This window comes from Carcharhinus amblyrhynchos, chromosome 5 (genome assembly GCF_965287045.1).
Source record: "Carcharhinus amblyrhynchos chromosome 5, sCarAmb.v2.hapA, whole genome shotgun sequence".
NCBI classification, from domain to species: Eukaryota; Metazoa; Chordata; class Chondrichthyes; order Carcharhiniformes; family Carcharhinidae; genus Carcharhinus; species Carcharhinus amblyrhynchos.
The window spans coordinates 82,029,014-82,046,559 of record NC_137328.1 but is presented as its reverse complement, the minus strand read 5'-3'; the positions used below and the strand labels follow the sequence as shown (position 1 = coordinate 82,046,559).

At 42.6% G+C, this 17,546-nt stretch overlaps 1 protein-coding gene across 1 annotated transcript in view; it reads left to right on the top strand.

Moving 5' to 3' along the window:
- Positions 1 to 17,546, top strand: part of LOC145343138 (uncharacterized) — a 193,809-nt gene that overhangs the window by 31,197 nt on the left and 145,066 nt on the right. The window contains exons 4-5 of the mRNA XM_080189082.1: positions 8,808 to 8,907; positions 11,796 to 11,884. Of these exons, the coding sequence (XP_080045208.1) occupies positions 8,808 to 8,907; positions 11,796 to 11,884 (189 nt within the window). The remainder of the gene's footprint in view (positions 1 to 8,807; positions 8,908 to 11,795; positions 11,885 to 17,546) is intronic.

Sequence of the window (17,546 nt, the reverse complement as noted above, 5' to 3'; positions counted from 1 at the left end):
CATTTCAAAATATATCCTATGGGGTGTGAATTCTTTGTCTAAGCTTTGGGTTGAAAGTCCCACCTTTTGATGTTTATTATCCACCATGAGCTTCTTGGGTCGTCACGTGTACCTTTTGGCCATATTTGGTGCCTCTGCTTCCTTTTCACGTCTCAACCTGTCTTTCCCAATCTCGTTGTCTTCTCCTCATAACATTCCCTCTTTACCAAAATGACTTCCAATTTCATTCATCCCATTATCAATTGTTTGTGTAATCTGCTAACATTTGGAATTGCCATTCAGTGTAGAAGCTCTTGTTCCTTTATTAGGCTGTTGAACCATATGATACTGTTCTCCACAGTCATGTACAGTTTGTTCACACAGTGACTTTGTGTGAGGTGAATAAATATACTTCAACAAGCAGTATTATATTAAAAAATCTAACATGAGTTACACTATTGTTATCTTTTTGTATATTGGTCCTTTATTCAAAACTAATCAGCCTTCACTAATAATAATCTTTTATTTAACCTGGTTTGAGTAAGAAGTCCCACCTTAGATTAAAGTCCAACTGGTTTGTTTAGAATCATGATTTTTCAGAGCACTGCTCCTTCATCAGATGAGTGGAGAGGTAGGTTTCACAAGCACAGCATATATAGACAAAGCTACAATTGCAAGATAATGGTTGGAATGCGAGTCTTTTCAGTACCTGTAAAGACTTGATTACCTAAAAAAGACTCCCATTCTGACCACTATCTTGCAATTGTCTTTGGGCCAGATTTTACTATCAAGTTGTATCCGTTTTTGGGCGCGAACACTTGGTAAAGCAGAGCATGAGGTGAGTAGCATGATCTGCGCCTGCCTCCATGCCGGTTCCCCCTTTTACCAAAGCTTGAAAATCACCGTGATAGGGACCCCACCCAAAACAGGCGCAATGGCCATTTAAATGTATTTGCATGCATTTAAATTGACTTAATGACTTAACGTAAGATTTAAGAGCACAAAAGTAGAACAGATGTTTTTCAAGTTGAAGTGTCATTTTGTAAATGTTGCATATCACATTGGTTTCACTTTATTCGTGCGTACATTATTGTCATTTGTTGGGACTAGCCAGTCAAAGAGCTAAATGTACTGGCATATCTAATGGTTTGCACGCATTGATAGTTACAGGGGAGTTAGGGACATTTCCATTGTTGTGGAAGGAACAATGTTCTGTGTTAGTGTTTGCTCTTTATTGAATGTTCATGTTAGTGCCAAGTTTTGTACTTGACAGTCTATGGGACAATGCTGAACTTGCTGGCTCAGCTGGCCCTTCTTTCTGTGGCTTTTGAGAGACTGTGTCTGAGATCGCTTTCAGCAAGGCTAATTGAAATGTTATAGGTTAACTTAAGGTTCTGGAAAGGTAGTGCAAGATTGAATTTCTAAGTTTTGATAGGCTGATTGATATATGTCCAAAAGGAGCATAAGTACAAACTAACAAATATGTGTGACAAAGCTCTGCTTCTTTTTCTCTTCCATGTGACAACAGATGCAAGTCTGGAGGAAGCTGCAGCAGGGAAGCTAGCAGGGGTTGGTCTATGTTCAAAGTTGGAAATAGAGTTATGACGTTGGGACCATGGTAACATGAAGCTACTATGTGATGGGATTTCCCTTGTATCTCATGCACTTCTCCTGATGGCCCTAGCACCCAGCAAATGCTCATACGTATTCATGGCTGCCTCCTCAGGCACATCGAATTCATGCTTATCTGAGGAGGTGACCTACTGTACTATTCCTCTTTATCTGCATCGTGTAGTTACATTGTGCAGTACACAGCATGCTACAACTATTTGTGATCCCCTCTCTGGTATGCTTTGCAGAGACTCTCCAGATCTGTCAAGGCAGGGGAAGTGCATTTTCAACAGGCCTGTGGTTTGTTTGATGGCTCTGGTGGAGCTATGCACTATATTGACAAGTTCTTCTGCTGCGATCTGGGTTGAATCTTTGATTTTACCAACTAGGTCTGGAAGGGCAGCCCTTGTCACTCAGGATCTAGCCTTCAACCTGCATTGTGGCTTGTTAAGCACCAGATCAGATATATTATGAAGGTAATCTAGATCCCAACTTTAACATTTGATTCTGGCATTAGGATGAACATAACGGGCGGAGGGGGGACAGTTCTCCTAGCCTGCTGCACTGCAGTAGAGGCACAACAAGCTGGGAGACATTAGCGGAGGCCATTTTGCAGGCTTCCTACTGATGCCACGGCCTCTGTGTGTCTCCAAGGCCAAGATTTGTAGTGCCATTTCAATAGTTACATTTGAATTCCCATCCCATTAGTGGCCCAGGACTGAAATCTCCAGGTCTGCTAGCATCTCTCCCTGCCAGGAGTTGTTCACTCCAGCAGAGTTTACTATTGCTCCCCTCTAATGGGGAACAAGCGGTCCGACCCTGCTGGTGGGAACAGAGATCATGGAGGCCCCTCCCCCTCCCCCTGGGCAGTGTGGGGTAAGGGTGAGCGCCAGCCCCAGTCTGGCTCCCTGGCACTGCCCAAGGAACAAACAAGCAATGCTCAAGGGGGACTTTGGCATTGCCCACTGGGCATTGGGTGTGCCAAGGGGGTGGGGCCTATTTGGGGGGGCTGATTGGTGGAGGTGGGGGGCCCTGCTACCATTCTGTATTCGGGATAAGAACATAAGAACTAGTAGCAGGAGTAGGCCATCCAGCCTCTCGAGCCTGCTCTGCCATTCAGTAAGATCATGGCTGATCTTTTCGTGGACTCAGCTCCACTTACCCACCTGCTCGCCATAACCCTTTAATTCATTTACTGTTCGATCATTTATCTACCCTTGCCTTAAAAACATACAATGAGGTAGACTCATCTGCTTCACTGGGCAGGGAATACCACAGATTCACAACCCCAAAATCTGCTGCCTCTTATTTTGAGGACATGCCTCCTAGTTCTAGCTTCACCTGCCAGTGGAAAAACGTCCCTGTTTCTATGTTATCTATTCCCTTCATAATCTTATATCTTCCTATAAGATCTCCCCTCATTCTTCTGAATTCCAATGAGTCTAACCCCAGTCTACTCAGTCTCTCCTCATAAGCCAACCCCCTCAATTCCAAAATCAACCTAGTGAATCTTCTCTGCACCACCTCCAATGCCAATATATCCTTTCTCAAGTACGGAGACCAAAACTGTACACAGTACTCCAGGTTGGCCTCACCAGTGCCTTTATATAGCTGCAACATAACCTCGTTTTTAAACTCCATCCCTCTAGCAATGAAGGACAAAACTCCATTTGCCTTCTTAATTACCTGCAAACCAACTCCTTGCGATCCTTGCACGAGCGCACTTGGGTCCCTCTGCACAGTAGCATGCTGCAATTATTTACTATTTAAATAATAGTCCATTTCGCTATTATTCCTACCAAAATGGATGACCTCAGATCTGTCATACCCTCGCACACTCATTTAGACTATCCATATCCCTCTGCACACTTTGATCTGCCACTCATCTTAGTGTCATCTACGAATTTTGACGCAGTACACTTGGTTCCCAACTCAAACCATCTATGTAAATTGTAAACAATTGTGGCCCCAACACTGATCCCTGAGGCACACCACTAGTCACTGATCTCCAACCAGAAAACCACCTATTTACCCCCATTCTTTGCTTTTTGTTAGTTAACCAATCCCCTATCCATGCTGATACATTACCTGTAACACCATGTACCTTTTAGCTAATGTAGCAGTCTTTGGTATGGCACTTTGTCAAATGCCTTCTGGAAATCCAGATACACCACATCCACAGGTCTCCCATTGTCTACTGCACATGTAATGTTCTCAAAGAATTCCACCAAATTAATCAAACATGACCTTCCCTTCATGAACCCATGCTTTGACTTACCAATGGACAATTTATATCCAGATGTCTTGCTATTTCTTCCTTGATGATAGATTCAAGCATTTTCTCTACTACAGAAGTTAAGCTAACCAGCCTATAGTTACCCGCCTTCTGTCTACCTCCTCCTTTTAAACAGTGGCGTCACATTTGCTGTTTTCCAATCTGCGGGAACCACCCCAGAGTTCAGTGAATTTTGGTAAATTATCACTTGTGCATTTGCTATTTCCCTCGCCATCTCTTTTAGTACCCTAGGATGCATTCCATCAAGGTCAGGAGACTTGACCCAACTTTAGTCTCATTAGCTTGCCCAGCACTACCTCTTTCTTGACAATGATAGTTTATGGGTCCTCATATGCAATAGCCTTCCTGTCGTCAATTTTTGGCATGTTATTTGTCTTCCACTGTGAAGAACGACACAAAATATCTGTTCAATGCCTCAGCCATTTTCACATTTCCAGTTATTACATCCCCCTTCTCATCCTCTAAAAGACCAATGTTTACTTTAGCCACTCTTTTTCGGTTTATACATTAGTAGAAAGTTTTGCTATTGTTTTTATATTCTGAGCTAGTTTACTCTCATAGCCCATCTTACTTTTCTTTATAGCTTTTCAGGTGGCTTTCTGTTGACCTTTAAAGATTTCCCAATCCTCTAGTTTCCCACTAATCTTTGCCACTTTGTATACATTTTCTTTCAATTTGATACTCCTTTATTTCCTGAGATATCCATGGCTGATTATTTCTTTTTCTAAAGTCCTTCCTTTTCACTGTATACACTGGGATTGGTGGCAGAGGGAGGAAGATGATGGCAGGGAGGTGGGATCAGAAGGCCAGCAATCGGGAGGCTGGCAGTGCAGAGCGACTGCACGTGCACTGATCTCAGCGATGACAGATTAGCACATGTGCAGTAGCCGCTGAGCGCTGTGCTGCCAGCCCCTCGGATGGGAATAAACCCTGCCCCTTGATTTTCAGAGGAAATCCTGCTTGGGCACTCTGTCATTCTAAGAGTGTGGGAGATTCAGTCTGAAAATCCCATTTTAAAAAAACAGCAGGAGTTGCATCTGTTTCATGTGAATTGGGGAGTTAGAATTTGTTTGGGAGAATCCCGGCCAAGGTATTTCACTCCAGGAATGATTCAAGTGACCCACTAGGAAGCTTTTATCAAAGCAAACTTTGTTTAAGAACACAGTTAGAATGTAACAAAAATAATTAGTATAACTTAAAAGACTGAAACCAAGCAAAATGTAATTCTTAACAGTTAGTTATTTCAATTGTTCCAATTTGCCAATATACCCACGTAGACATAAGTCCTTTCTTTAAAACCAGTTAGCACAGGAAATGAAATATTCTTATGTAGCTACTAGATATCTGGCCTCTTAACACCTCTGGAGAGTGTTCCAGTCAAACACCTATCTTCCAATGCTCATGCTGTAACCTCCAGAAAAACTCCACCCCCAGACAGCAGAATCTCAGACAGAAACTTATTTCCTGATGTATTTCAGTCTCTACTTTAGACAGAGCAAGAGATACAGAGAAAGCGACCTCTTTCTAAAGATCTCAAAAAGCAGACTGCCTCGAGTTCTTTGTGAAAGCCTAGCTGTACCCAGTCATGTGACCTTCACTGTCAAGCCCTATTTTGCAACATCCTAGGGGAAACACAAAAAAAAGTTATTAGTCCAGATTAGAACAAACATTGTAACAATTAAGATCAATTATGCTACTGAAATAACAATACAGTGCTGCTGGATCCTGACAAAATGGCCCTGAGTGCATAGAACAGACCCTGAAATATAACTAAAATAAATTTCTTAAAGACACAGTATCATCACAGACGTCAAAAAGCTATAGGAGTTGTACAAAATGTATGCGTGATGAGAGCTCCCTGAGAAACAAGCATGATTCTTTGAAGTGATCTGTGATCACAGACAAAGAATGAAAGTGCCTGCAATTTGGAAATGCCTCTGTTTGGTCCAAGGTTCGCTAATGACCATGAATGCAGGTGATGACATCTTGCACTATCGGGAAAAAGAGTGATGGACCCAAAGCCCAAAACTCTTGCTGCCTGGCTATTCTTATCTGTGGAGTAATTGATGGTTTCACTAACACAAGGGAAAAGAGCATTGATCACCTTTATGCACCTGTATGTGGCAGCCTGTGATAAGCCACATATGTTGTTAGAGGAGCCTTGGAAAGCATGAGTAATGAAAGATTGAGCTATGTAGTTATCTTGAGGGCCATTTAGAATGGGGTTCCTGATAAATCTACATGGCTGCAGATATTGCTGCACAATCCCATGTATTTCAGTGGTCGCTTCCCAGCACAGTCTCAGTCATTGACATTGCTTCTCTGATATTGGCTGTTAATTCTTGGCCTGAAGACGTGGTAATGCACTAGTGCTAGACAATATAAAAGGGAGTGCACAAGCAGAGAAACCTGCGTATTTATATGTATGCATATATCATTTGTGGTAGGAGACCAGATGGAGAGGGCATTTAATATAGGGCTTAATTAATAGGGGCATTGATTTACAAGAACAAGGAAGTTATGCTCCACTAATACACGACACCAGTTGTATCTTAGCTGCAGTATTGTGTACAGTTTTAGACACTACAGTACAGGAAGGATGTAGATACATTGGAAGGTTTACAAAAATGGTTCCAGAGGTGAACCACTTCAGTTATGAGGATGGATTGGAGAGACTGGGACTGTCATCCTTGGAGAGAAGGTGATTCTGGCATTAGGGTGAACAAAAGGGGGGCAATTATCCCAGCCTGCGGTGCTGCTCTAGAGTTAGATGATAGAGATGCTCAAAATCATGAGGGCTCTGGACAGAGTAGATAGGGAGAAACTGTTCCCACTCCTGAAAGAATTGAAATGAGAGGGCACAGATTTAGAGTGATTTGCAAAAACAAAAGTGACATGAGAGAAAATGTGAGTGATTCAGATCTGAAATGGAGTTGTACTGGAGGCAGATTCAATCGAGGCATTAAAGGAGCATTAGGTGATTACTTGATTGGAACAATGTGCAAGAGTTTTGGGAAAAGGCAGAAGAATGGCACTAAGTCATGATGCTCATTTCGGCAACCAGTGCAGGCACAATAGTCTGGCCTCCTTTTGAACTGTAACAATTCTGTAATTCTACAATGCCTTCACAGGATGGCTGCATCCGTGACCAACCTCCCCCTCCTGACTGCTGACATTGTAGCCTCAGTTGTTAATCAACAAGAATTCTTCTTTGTTGCATCCTCTCTTCCTGCTCCTATGTTTGTGGAAGATTGAGTGTATGAGACCTATAGGTATTCCAGCAATTGAACATGACTGTGAATGTTCCCCTTGCCAGCCAATATCCTGAGATGGACCCACGTGGACAGTGGTGACTTGTCTTTTAGGCTCCTTATTTTCTACCTTGACCCACTTCACCTAGTAAGCCAGACCCTTCTCACTTCACTCTTTGCCCCGACCCACTCTTGTCCTCCCTGGATTGTTCTTCCACTGCTCTGTTCCTGATCCCTCTCAACACCCTACCCCCACCCCCGCAGCTGACTCGCGCTTGTAAGCCCAGAGTCTCCATACAAGTTGTTATTCTCCAGCTCCCCAACTTATGCCACAGAGTTCAACAAAATGTTGATCTCAGACATATTAGTAATGAATTTGTAGACTTATACCGGCAAAGGCACTTCTGGCACCTTGAAACTCACCAAGCAGGCAATGAAGGTGAAGAAGGCGAAGAAACTGGCGGCTAAGAAAGACATCGTCAAGAAAGCTCCAGACAAAACTGCATAAAGCTGACTAATGCATACCACCTTTAAATATATGTGCACTGGGTGCCACAAGCTTCTTGTGCACCATTGAGTTATTACAAAGAACAGCACAGGAACAGGTCCTTAGGCCCTCCAGGCCTGCGCCAATCACATTTTGGACTTAATTTTGTAAAGTTTTAATATTAGAAAGGATTAGTTGGCAGTCTAGTTGAGAGATGCGAGACCATAAGATGATAGAATTCTTTTTAAGGTGGATAGTGAGGTAGTTGATTCTGAGGCCAGGGTTCTGACTCTCTAAAGGCAGCTATGATGGTATGAGGCATGAGTTAGCTGTGGTGGCCTGGGAAATATTACTGAAAGGAAGAACAGTGGACCGGCAATGGCAGGCATTCAAGGAATGAATAAGTAAACCCCAAAAGTTATTTATTCCTGTTTGGTGTAAAAATAGTAAAGGAACTGTGGTCAAACCGTGAATTACAAGAGAAATTAGAGATAGCATTGGATTCAAAAAAGAAGCATACAGATAGGCAAGAAAAAGCAATAGGCCTGAGGATTAGGAGCATGGCCAGCATGGTGGCACAGTGGTGGTCACAGCTGCAGGGACCTGGGTTCGATTTCCAGCTTGGGTCACTGTCTGTGCGGAGTCTGCACGTTCTCCCCCGTGTCTGCGTGGATTTCTTTCTGGTGCTCTGTCATACCACAGTCTGAAAGACACGCTGGTTAGGTGCATTGGCCATGCTAAATTCTCCCTCAGTGTGCTCAGGCACTGGAGTCTGATGACTAGGGGATTTTCACAGTAACTTCTTTGCAGTGTTAATGTAAGCCTACTTGTGACTAATAAATAAAACTACCTTTTTAAATTCAGCAAAGGTGGAACAAGGGATTGATTAATAAAGGGAAAATACAGTTTGAAAGTAAGCTAGTGGGAACATGAGGAAAAAGATTAACTAAAATGAGGGTACAGCTTTCCATTGTTCTTTACAAGTTGTCTAATGTGATTGCCTTTTGTGCAAGACAACTTGAAAAGCCTATTACGTTGTATTTTAAATTCCTATTAAATTTTCACAGGTAAGAGCTGTTCCTGGAAGCAAAACATTCAACTTTTTTCATTTTTACATGTCTATCATTTCCAACAAAATAAATTATAACTTCTGTTAAAGTTATGTTTGCCTTTTTCTTTAAAGATTGCAATATCAGCAGTTGCTGGAAGAAAGGTGGAATGGGCGCTATGATGAACGACGTGTAACTCTACTGAAGGCTCAAATAATGCAGCTGGAGAGGCAGGTAAAGTAATTTGCAAGAGAATATTATAGATTTTTGTCTCCTCTTGTGCAGAGCTGGTTGTTCTTGTTTTTTTGTCATTTTTAAATGGCATTGTTGACAATCAGGGTGAAAATTGCACCTGAAACTGCACCCACTATGAGAAGAAATCTGCCATAATGCAGTATAATCCAGCACTTTATTAGAATTTAGCTTTTATTTTATAACTACTCATTTTATGTATTCAAGAGTGGTAATTTGGTGCAATTGGATTAATATAACTGAAAATGCATTGATTATCAAATATGAGCATTTTAATAAGAACATAAGAAATAGGAGCTGGAGTATGCCATCTAGCCCTTCGAGCCTGCCCCGCCATTCAATAAGATCATGGCTGATCTGAAGTGGATCAGTTCCACTTTCCCGCCTGCTGCCCATAGCCCTTAATCACAGTATGAGTCCATCTTTTGTGGGTCACCCAATTTTAAGATACTGGAAATGTCTTTGACTAGTTTAATCTGGGCTGTGGCCACAATTGTGGGTGGGATCACTTCTAGCACACATTTTAAAACTAGCACAACAGCCTATAGAAACTCAATTTGCACTGAATGTAAATTGCACTTACTTTCCCTATCTTTTGTACAAGTTGCATTAACTTTGTGAACTGCACAAGAAAAACCCACACAACCAAGCAGAAGCTTTACCTCCTAAATGTTTAAACTCAAAGCTAAACTGGTGGATTCTGAATTGTTGGATTTTTGTTACCCACTGAGCTGTCTGCTTTCAATTGTGATATCAATGTTTTGACCTTTTTTATTTCATTGAGATGATGTAATCACATATGGTACAAATTGCACTCCCAAATAATCCTATTTAGAAGCCAACAGCTTTTATGAGAGGAAGAGAGAGAGAACACATGTGGAACATTTTTAAAGATTATACCATATTAGCTCTATTTACAATGGCAACTGGAGACACTTCTGTATGATTTGCACCAGGTAACAACAAACAATTTAAACCTGCTCCTTTTACTTCATTCTATATAGCAATAGTGCCTTATGAAGCGCAATCAGGTGCAACTTGCATTATGTTTTATAGGAATTGCTCTGGCTCTAACCTGTTTTCCACCGTAGATTGAAATGATCTTTTTCCAAGTTCAGTTTCAATAATTAATGATTTTATAACCTAGGATGAAGCCGTGCAAAATTGCCCCTTAGTATCCCAGGATGTGTACGGTAGGGGGATTAGTGGGGTAAATATGTTGGGTTGAGGGGATAGAGCCTGGGTAAGATGCACTGTTGGAGAGTTGGTGCAGCCTCGATGGGCTAAATGTTCCCCTTCTGCACTGTAGCAGTTCTTTGATCAAATTAACTTTTTGTTTCAAGATTGATTGTAAGGCATCATAGACTAGAATCATGGAATCTCCACAGTGCAGGAGACGACCATTTGGCTCATTGAGTCTGCACCAGTTCTGACAGAGCATCTCACCCAGGCCCACCCCACCTCAAATCTGTAACATCGTGCATTTACTCCACTAATCCCTCTAGCCTACACATTTCAGGACAGCAATTTAGCATGGCTAATCCATCTAACCTGCATATCTTTGGACTGTTGGAGCAAACAGGAGTATCCTAAGGAAGCCTGTGCAGACACAGGAAGAATGTGCAAACTCCACACAGTCACCCAAGATGGGAATTGACCTCGGTCTCTGGCGCTGAGAGGTAGCAGTGTTAACTACTGTTCCACCGTGCTGTTTAATTTTTACTAGCCCTGATCTGATTGTCAACAGCTTTCCATTTTGCAAGTTCAGTGTGAATAATTTATGGTCTGAATTTTGTGATCACTTTTCATTACACAAACTTTCTACGTGCTCCTGTTTGGAGCTTGCAGTAATTAGAAATCCATTTCAGCGCAACGCCCTCTGCAGTGGAACAGATCTATGTGAAAAGGGCACGCAACTGTTTTTCTCCACTAATCTGATTGAAGAATCCTTACTCAGGCTTCCTGAATTCAGTGTTCATGGGGCTCATTACTTTTATATTCAAAATCTCTAGTTTAATATTTAAATTAATGGCCTACTCCTGCTTTAATTTTGTAAGTTTTGGCCCAAATTAAATAAATTATTTTTTGAGGTTCACTGGTTCCCCACAACTTTGATCCCAGATTCATCCTTTCACAAGTTATTTTCCAAAAAAAAAAGCAATATTACACAAGATCCACTTAAGTTTCAGATTCAAGCCTAGAACATAGAAAAACTACAGCACAAACAGGCCCTTTGACCCCCCAAGTTGCGCCGAACCTGTCCCTACCCACTAGGCTTATCTATAACCCTCTATCTTACTAAATCCCATGTACTTATCCAAAAGTCTCTTAAAAGACTCTAACGAACCTGCCTCCACCACCACCGCCAGCAGCTGATTCCAAGCACCCACCACCCTCTGAGTGAAAAACCTAACCCTGACATCTCCTCTGTACCTTCTCCCCAGCACCCTAAACCTGTGTCCTCTTGTGGCAGCCATTTCAGCCCTGGGAAAAAGCCTCTTAGAATCCACTCAATCAATACCTCTCAACAACTTGTACACCTCTATCAGGTCACCTCTCATCCTTTGTCTAGACCGAGCTCTCTCAACCTATCCTCATAAGGCATGCCACCTAATCCAGGCAACATCCTTGTAAGTGTCCTCTGCACCCTTTTCTATGGCTTCCACATCCTTCCTGTAATGAGGCGATTAGAATTGAGCACAGTACTCCGAGTGGGGTCTGACCAGGGTCTTACACAGCTGCAGCATTATCTCCCGACTCCTAAACTCAATTCCTAGTTTTCTTAATCCTGCATTCTGGTTATTAATCATTTTTGTGATCTCCAGTGTGCTAGTATTCTACATAATTATTAATTGTACCATTTTAAATAGGTGGTGCTACTCACAGAGGGACTGAGTTCAAGAGCTGCTCAAATGCTGGAGATAGAGAATGCCTTTGAACTTTTAAATGGCCGATTCAGGTAAATACAATGCAGGAAGTATTATATAAGGTAGTTTTTGGGAGAAACTGAGTTTTTTAAATCAAAATGTAAATTGTGCTATGGCGTTATCAGGAAATGGACATGGCCATCTCTTTATTTTGGATACTTGTTCCTTTGTTGAAGAATCTTGTAACTTTGGGAACAAAAGCATCCCAACCCTGGGAAAAAAGATGGGCACTATGAAGGAGAGAAAGAGAGAGAGAGACAGAGTAGCACCAGGATGAAAAAGTTTGTTTCTGGGAGTTTATTTTGCTGTCTAGTATGGATTTGTTTTAAATTTTGCTTGTGTTTGAAAGTTTTATATTGGCTGTGATTTTGTTGGCATACCATAAGTCATGACAAATCTGGCCTCTTGAGTCTGCATGACAAACAGTGGGATCACGGTAGCAACTTTAACAGCAATGGCCAATTAGAATTTTGCTCAGGTAACTATCTCATCAAGGATAGTGGCCTACCTCTTTGGCCAGGAATACTGCAGCCTTTGCCTCCTGTTGCCATTCACCACCATTTCATTAGCCTTCTTACACTCCAGCCCATCTCCAAAGGACTTAAAATTTTGGTTGCTGTTTTAGATACATTAACATACTTTCTCTTTTCGTATCCTTATGGAGCTTATTGTATTTTTAGTGCTTTTGCTTCTTAGAAATGGCATATATTTAGTGCTGGTCATGTATTCAGGGTCAAATCGCAAGCCATAGATAGTTGTACACTGTTGTATATAGGAAAATGTGATGCCAGTTAGTGCACTGTTACAACCCTGGTGGGGACCTGTAAACGAAAAGAAACCAAATTTTCTGAACAACTCCCCAAATGCAGAAATTACTAACAAGATTTCACTTTTTGTAACTTTTACTTTAATGCAAGTCAGAATCAACATAAACTAAACATTAAATAACAGGCAAATTACACTTGGTATGGTCAAGAAACTACACAAGGAATAGCACATACAACAGAGGCTATCTCACTGATCTAATAGACAATCCACTCTGCCTGTATGTCTCCATTTCAGTGACACATGCAGAATTTCAGTTTCTTTCCTTCAAGGACTTAGCTGATTCTCCATAGGCAGCAGATTCTACACACAGTTTTGTCCTACGTATATAATTCTTTCTGTTTGGTGCACAGCCATTCGAAACAATCTGAACTCCTGCACTACTACTGCTTTTTCTGTCTTCCACATTTCATTTTCCTTAGTTCAGATTTTTCAAAGTCCTTTCAAACTATTTATAAAAAAAATTACAGACTCATCAAACATTTTACAATCAAATTACAATTGTTGCTTAGTGTTACTGTTTTCTGTGTCAAAGGCTACCACAAATAATAATAAGATAAACAATCTGTTTTAATTATGTTGTTGAAGCATAAACATTGACCAGGAAACTCCTTTGATTTTTCTGTATGATCCTTTCTGTTGAATGAGGGGATAAACAAATCTCAGTTTAACATCTCAGCTGAAAGCATCCCTGATCATTCTGTACTCACTTAGTTCACTAAGTGTCAACCTAGATTTTGTCCTCAATACTTTGGAGTGGAGCTTAAACCCACAGCTTTCTGACTCATTAGTGAGAGGCTACCAGTGAACCAAGGCTGGTACTTAGGCCGGGATTGCTTTTTCCAGGCAAGAATGGAATTGGAGTGGAAAATTGCATAAGAGCATAAGATGGGAACAGAAAATGTCAGGCATGGGCACAAACGAAAAGTGGAGCTTGTTCAAGGAACAAATACTACGTGACCTTGATAGGTGTGTCCCTGTCAGGCAGGGAGGAAATGGCCGGGTGAGGGAACCATGGCACACGAAGGAGGTTGAATGTCTTGTCAAGAGGAAAAAAGAAGCGTATGTAAGGATGAAGAAACAAGGTTCAGTTGGATTGCTTGACGGTTACAAGGTAGCTAGGAATGAGTTTTTTTTTAAAAAAAAAGGGCTTTGGACAGCTGGGAGGGGGCATGAGAAGTCCTTGGTGGGTCGGATAAAGAAAAACCCCAAGGCTTTTTACTCTTCTGTGAGAAATAAAAGAGTGACCAGGGTGAGGTTAGGCCCAGTCAAGGATAGTAGTGGGAACTTGTGCATGGAGTCAGAAAAGATAGGCAAGGTGTTGAATGAATACTTTTCTTCAGTGTTCACTAAGGAGAGGGGCTATACATTTGAGGATGAGTGTGTGATACAGGCTGATAGATTGGAGGAGGCAGATGTTCTGAGGGAAGATGTATTAGCAAATTTGAAAAACCTGAGGGTCGATAAGTCCCCTGGGCCAGATGGGATACATCCTAGGATACTTTGGGAGGCAAGGACGAGATTGCGGAGCCTTTAGCTTTGATCTTTGGGTCCTCACTGTCCACGGGGATTGTGCCAGAGGACTGGAGAGTGGCAAATGATCCTGTCTTCAAGAAAAGAAATAGGAATGACCCTGGTAATTATAGGCCAGAGTGTCTGTCTTCGGTGGCCGTTAAGTTAATGGAAAGGGTCCTAAAGAATAGGATTTATGGGCATTTGGAAAGATGCAGCTTAATCTGGAATAGTCAGCACGGTTTCGTGAGGGGTAGGTCTTGCCTCACAAATTTGATTGAATGCTTTGAGGAGGTAACTAAGTGTGTAAACGAAAGTAGAGCAGTTGATGTCGTATACATAGATTTTAGTAAGACGTTTGATAAGGTTCCCCACGGTAGGCTCACGAAGAAAGTAAGAAGGTGTGGGATAGGAAGAAATTTGGCCAATTGGATACGTAATTGGCTGTCTCATAGAAGACAGGGGATGGTGGTGAAGGAAAAATTTTCAGACTGGAGGCCATTACCAGCGATGTAACACGGATCGGTGCTGGGTCCTCTGCTGTTTGATTTTTATCAATGACTTGGAAGAGGGGGCTGAAGGGTGTACTAGTGAATTTGCTGATGACACCAAGATTGGTGGAGTAGTGGATGAGGTGGAGGGCTCTTGTAGGCTACAAAGAGACATTGATAAGATGCAGAGCTGGGCCGAAAAGTGGCAGATGGAGTTTAACCCTGATAAGTGCAAGGTGACTCATTTTGATAGAACAGACTTGAATGTGGATTACAAGGTCAACGGCAAGGTTCTGAGGAATGTGAAGGAATAAAGAGATCTTGGCGTTCATATCTACAGATCTCTGAAGGTTGCCATTCCAGTGGATAGAGCCGTGAAGAAGGCTTACAGCGGTTAGCGTTTATTAACAGGGGGTTTGAGTTTGAGTCGTGGGGTTATGCTGCAATTATGCAGGACCTTGGTGAGACCACATTTGGAATATTGTGTGCAGTTCTGGTCACCTCACTATAAGAAGGATGTGGAAGCATTGGAGAGTGTGTAGAGGAGATTTACCAGGATGCTGCCTGGTTTGGAGGTAGGTCTTATGAGGGAGCTGGGGCTTTTCTCTTTAGAGCGGAGGAGGATGAGCAGCGACTTAATAGATGTTTATAAGATGATGGAGGAAATAGAGTACATGTGAGAGACTATTTCCTCGGGTGGAAGTAGCTATTACTAGGGGGCATAACTATAAGGTTCAGGGTGGGAGACATAGGAGGGATGTCGAGGTAGGTTTTTTACTCAGAGCCAGTGGCTGGGGTGTGGAATGCACTGCCTGCTGTGATAGTGGTGTCGAACACTTTAGGGACTTTCACGCGGTTATTGGATAGGCACATGGAACACATCAGAATGATAGGGAGTGGGATAGCTTGATCTTGGGTTCAGACATAGCTCGACACAACATTGAGTGCCGAAGGGCCTATACTGTGCTGTATTGTTCTATGTTCTTAGAGGTCTGCATCGCATTTTATGTTGGCATAAAATTTTGAGGCATGACTGCACCTAGAGGCATGTCATCTAATAGGGCTTCATCAAATTCCTGGCCTCCAGCAATTCTCCAACTTACACATACTGTGGATCAGAGAGAATGAAGTGCTCACCTTTCTACCAGAGTTGGTGCCATGGAACTAGGAGGCCATCCATTTCCTGTGGCTTTGAAAGTCACAACAGCTGCCATTAATTTTTATGTGACTGGTTCCTTCCAGGATTTCTCAGACAACCTTTTATGGCATCTCACAAACTTCTGCACACAAGTTTTTAAAGTCTATTTATTAGTCACAAGTAAAACTTACATTAGCATTGCAATGAAGTTACTGTGAAATTCCCCTAGCCCCCACAGTCCAGCGCTTGTTTGGGCCAACGCACCTAACCAGCATGTCTTTCAGAATGTGGGAGGAAACCAGAGCACTCAGAAGAAACCCACGCAGACATAGGGAGAAAGTGCAAACTCCACACAGACAGTAAGCCAAGCCGGGAAATGAACCTGGGTCTGTGGCACTGTGAAGCAGCAGTGCTAAGCACTGTGCTACCATGCTGCCCAAGGAGGTGCACCAGTGAGGTGATGGATGTATTTTTTCGAGAGTGTACTGCTTCAGTTTTGACCAGAATCAGGCTATCCAGGATGGAGGAACTATGGGATTCACCTAGATTTCACTCTTTCCACAGGTGCTGGGTGCCATTGACTGCACCCAAATTGTTCTGTAACCCCTGTGGCATTAAGGAGTGTAGCTGACATCCCTTCCTGTTGTTCCTGACTTTTCCGATGGAGGTGTTCTTGAGGCATGACCGCACCCAGAGGCATGTCATCTGATAGGGTTTCATCAAATTCCTGGCCTCCAGCAATTCTCTTACTTCCACGTACTGTGGATCAGAGAGAGTGAAGTGCTCACTAGATTGTGATCCCGAGACCTCTTTAGTACCAAGTTGAGGTTTGTCTCTGCACCAGTTGAGTGTGGATGAAGGCTGTGACAACTCTTCAATCTCCACTTCCAAGAAATCCTCATCACTGGCCTCTGAGTGGAGTCTTGTGCCTGGCTGGTGGAAGTCCTTGGCTGCTCCCATTTCACGCTTGCAGGAAAAGGGAGATTTTATTCATTCATGGTAGGGGCCTTCAAATACAGAGGCATGATTCATGTCAATTTGGTGTGCTAGATGATGTTGTACTGGATCCTCACTTGGTTTATCACTGCCAGCTTATCTGAGTAGGAATGGTTGCATTCCACTTCAGGCAGCTGGTGGATTCCTCCTCGAGTTGAGTGAGCACTTTAAACTTGGGCATTCATCTGCCTGTCTGGGAACTTTTTAAAAAATGTGCGTACTTGTCTTGCATGAAGACGAAGAGCACCTGCCAGGGCAGATGGTCAGGATGCCTGACATACAAGAAAGGTGAAAGGGAGCAGCAACGTAATGAGTTTATGACCTGTTGGAGAGATGAAAATGTGTGTGGGAGAGCAAGTTTCTCTTGAGCTATCTGTGAATGAACTCTCTGTAGGTGTTTGATGGGTGTGAGAGTGTCTGAGTTGAGAGTAATGAGATGGCGGAACGAAGGAAATAATTCGTATTTTTCTGGCAGTGGGTACCAGTTCTCCTTTGTGGGGAATTGGCATTGACCAGGGTTGCCAGCACTTGCCATGCTGTTTAAGTATCCGTGCTAGCTGGACATCACGATGTGCCTCCATGGCATTGAGCATTCTGGTGAGGGAGGCCTCTGAGAATCAGGGCACTGACTTCTTGCTACCATCCTATACCTTGGACCTAGAAGAAGTGGCTCGGGAATGGCAAGGCAGCCTTTAAAGGGAGCGACCCGCTGATTAAAGCACTCAACTGATA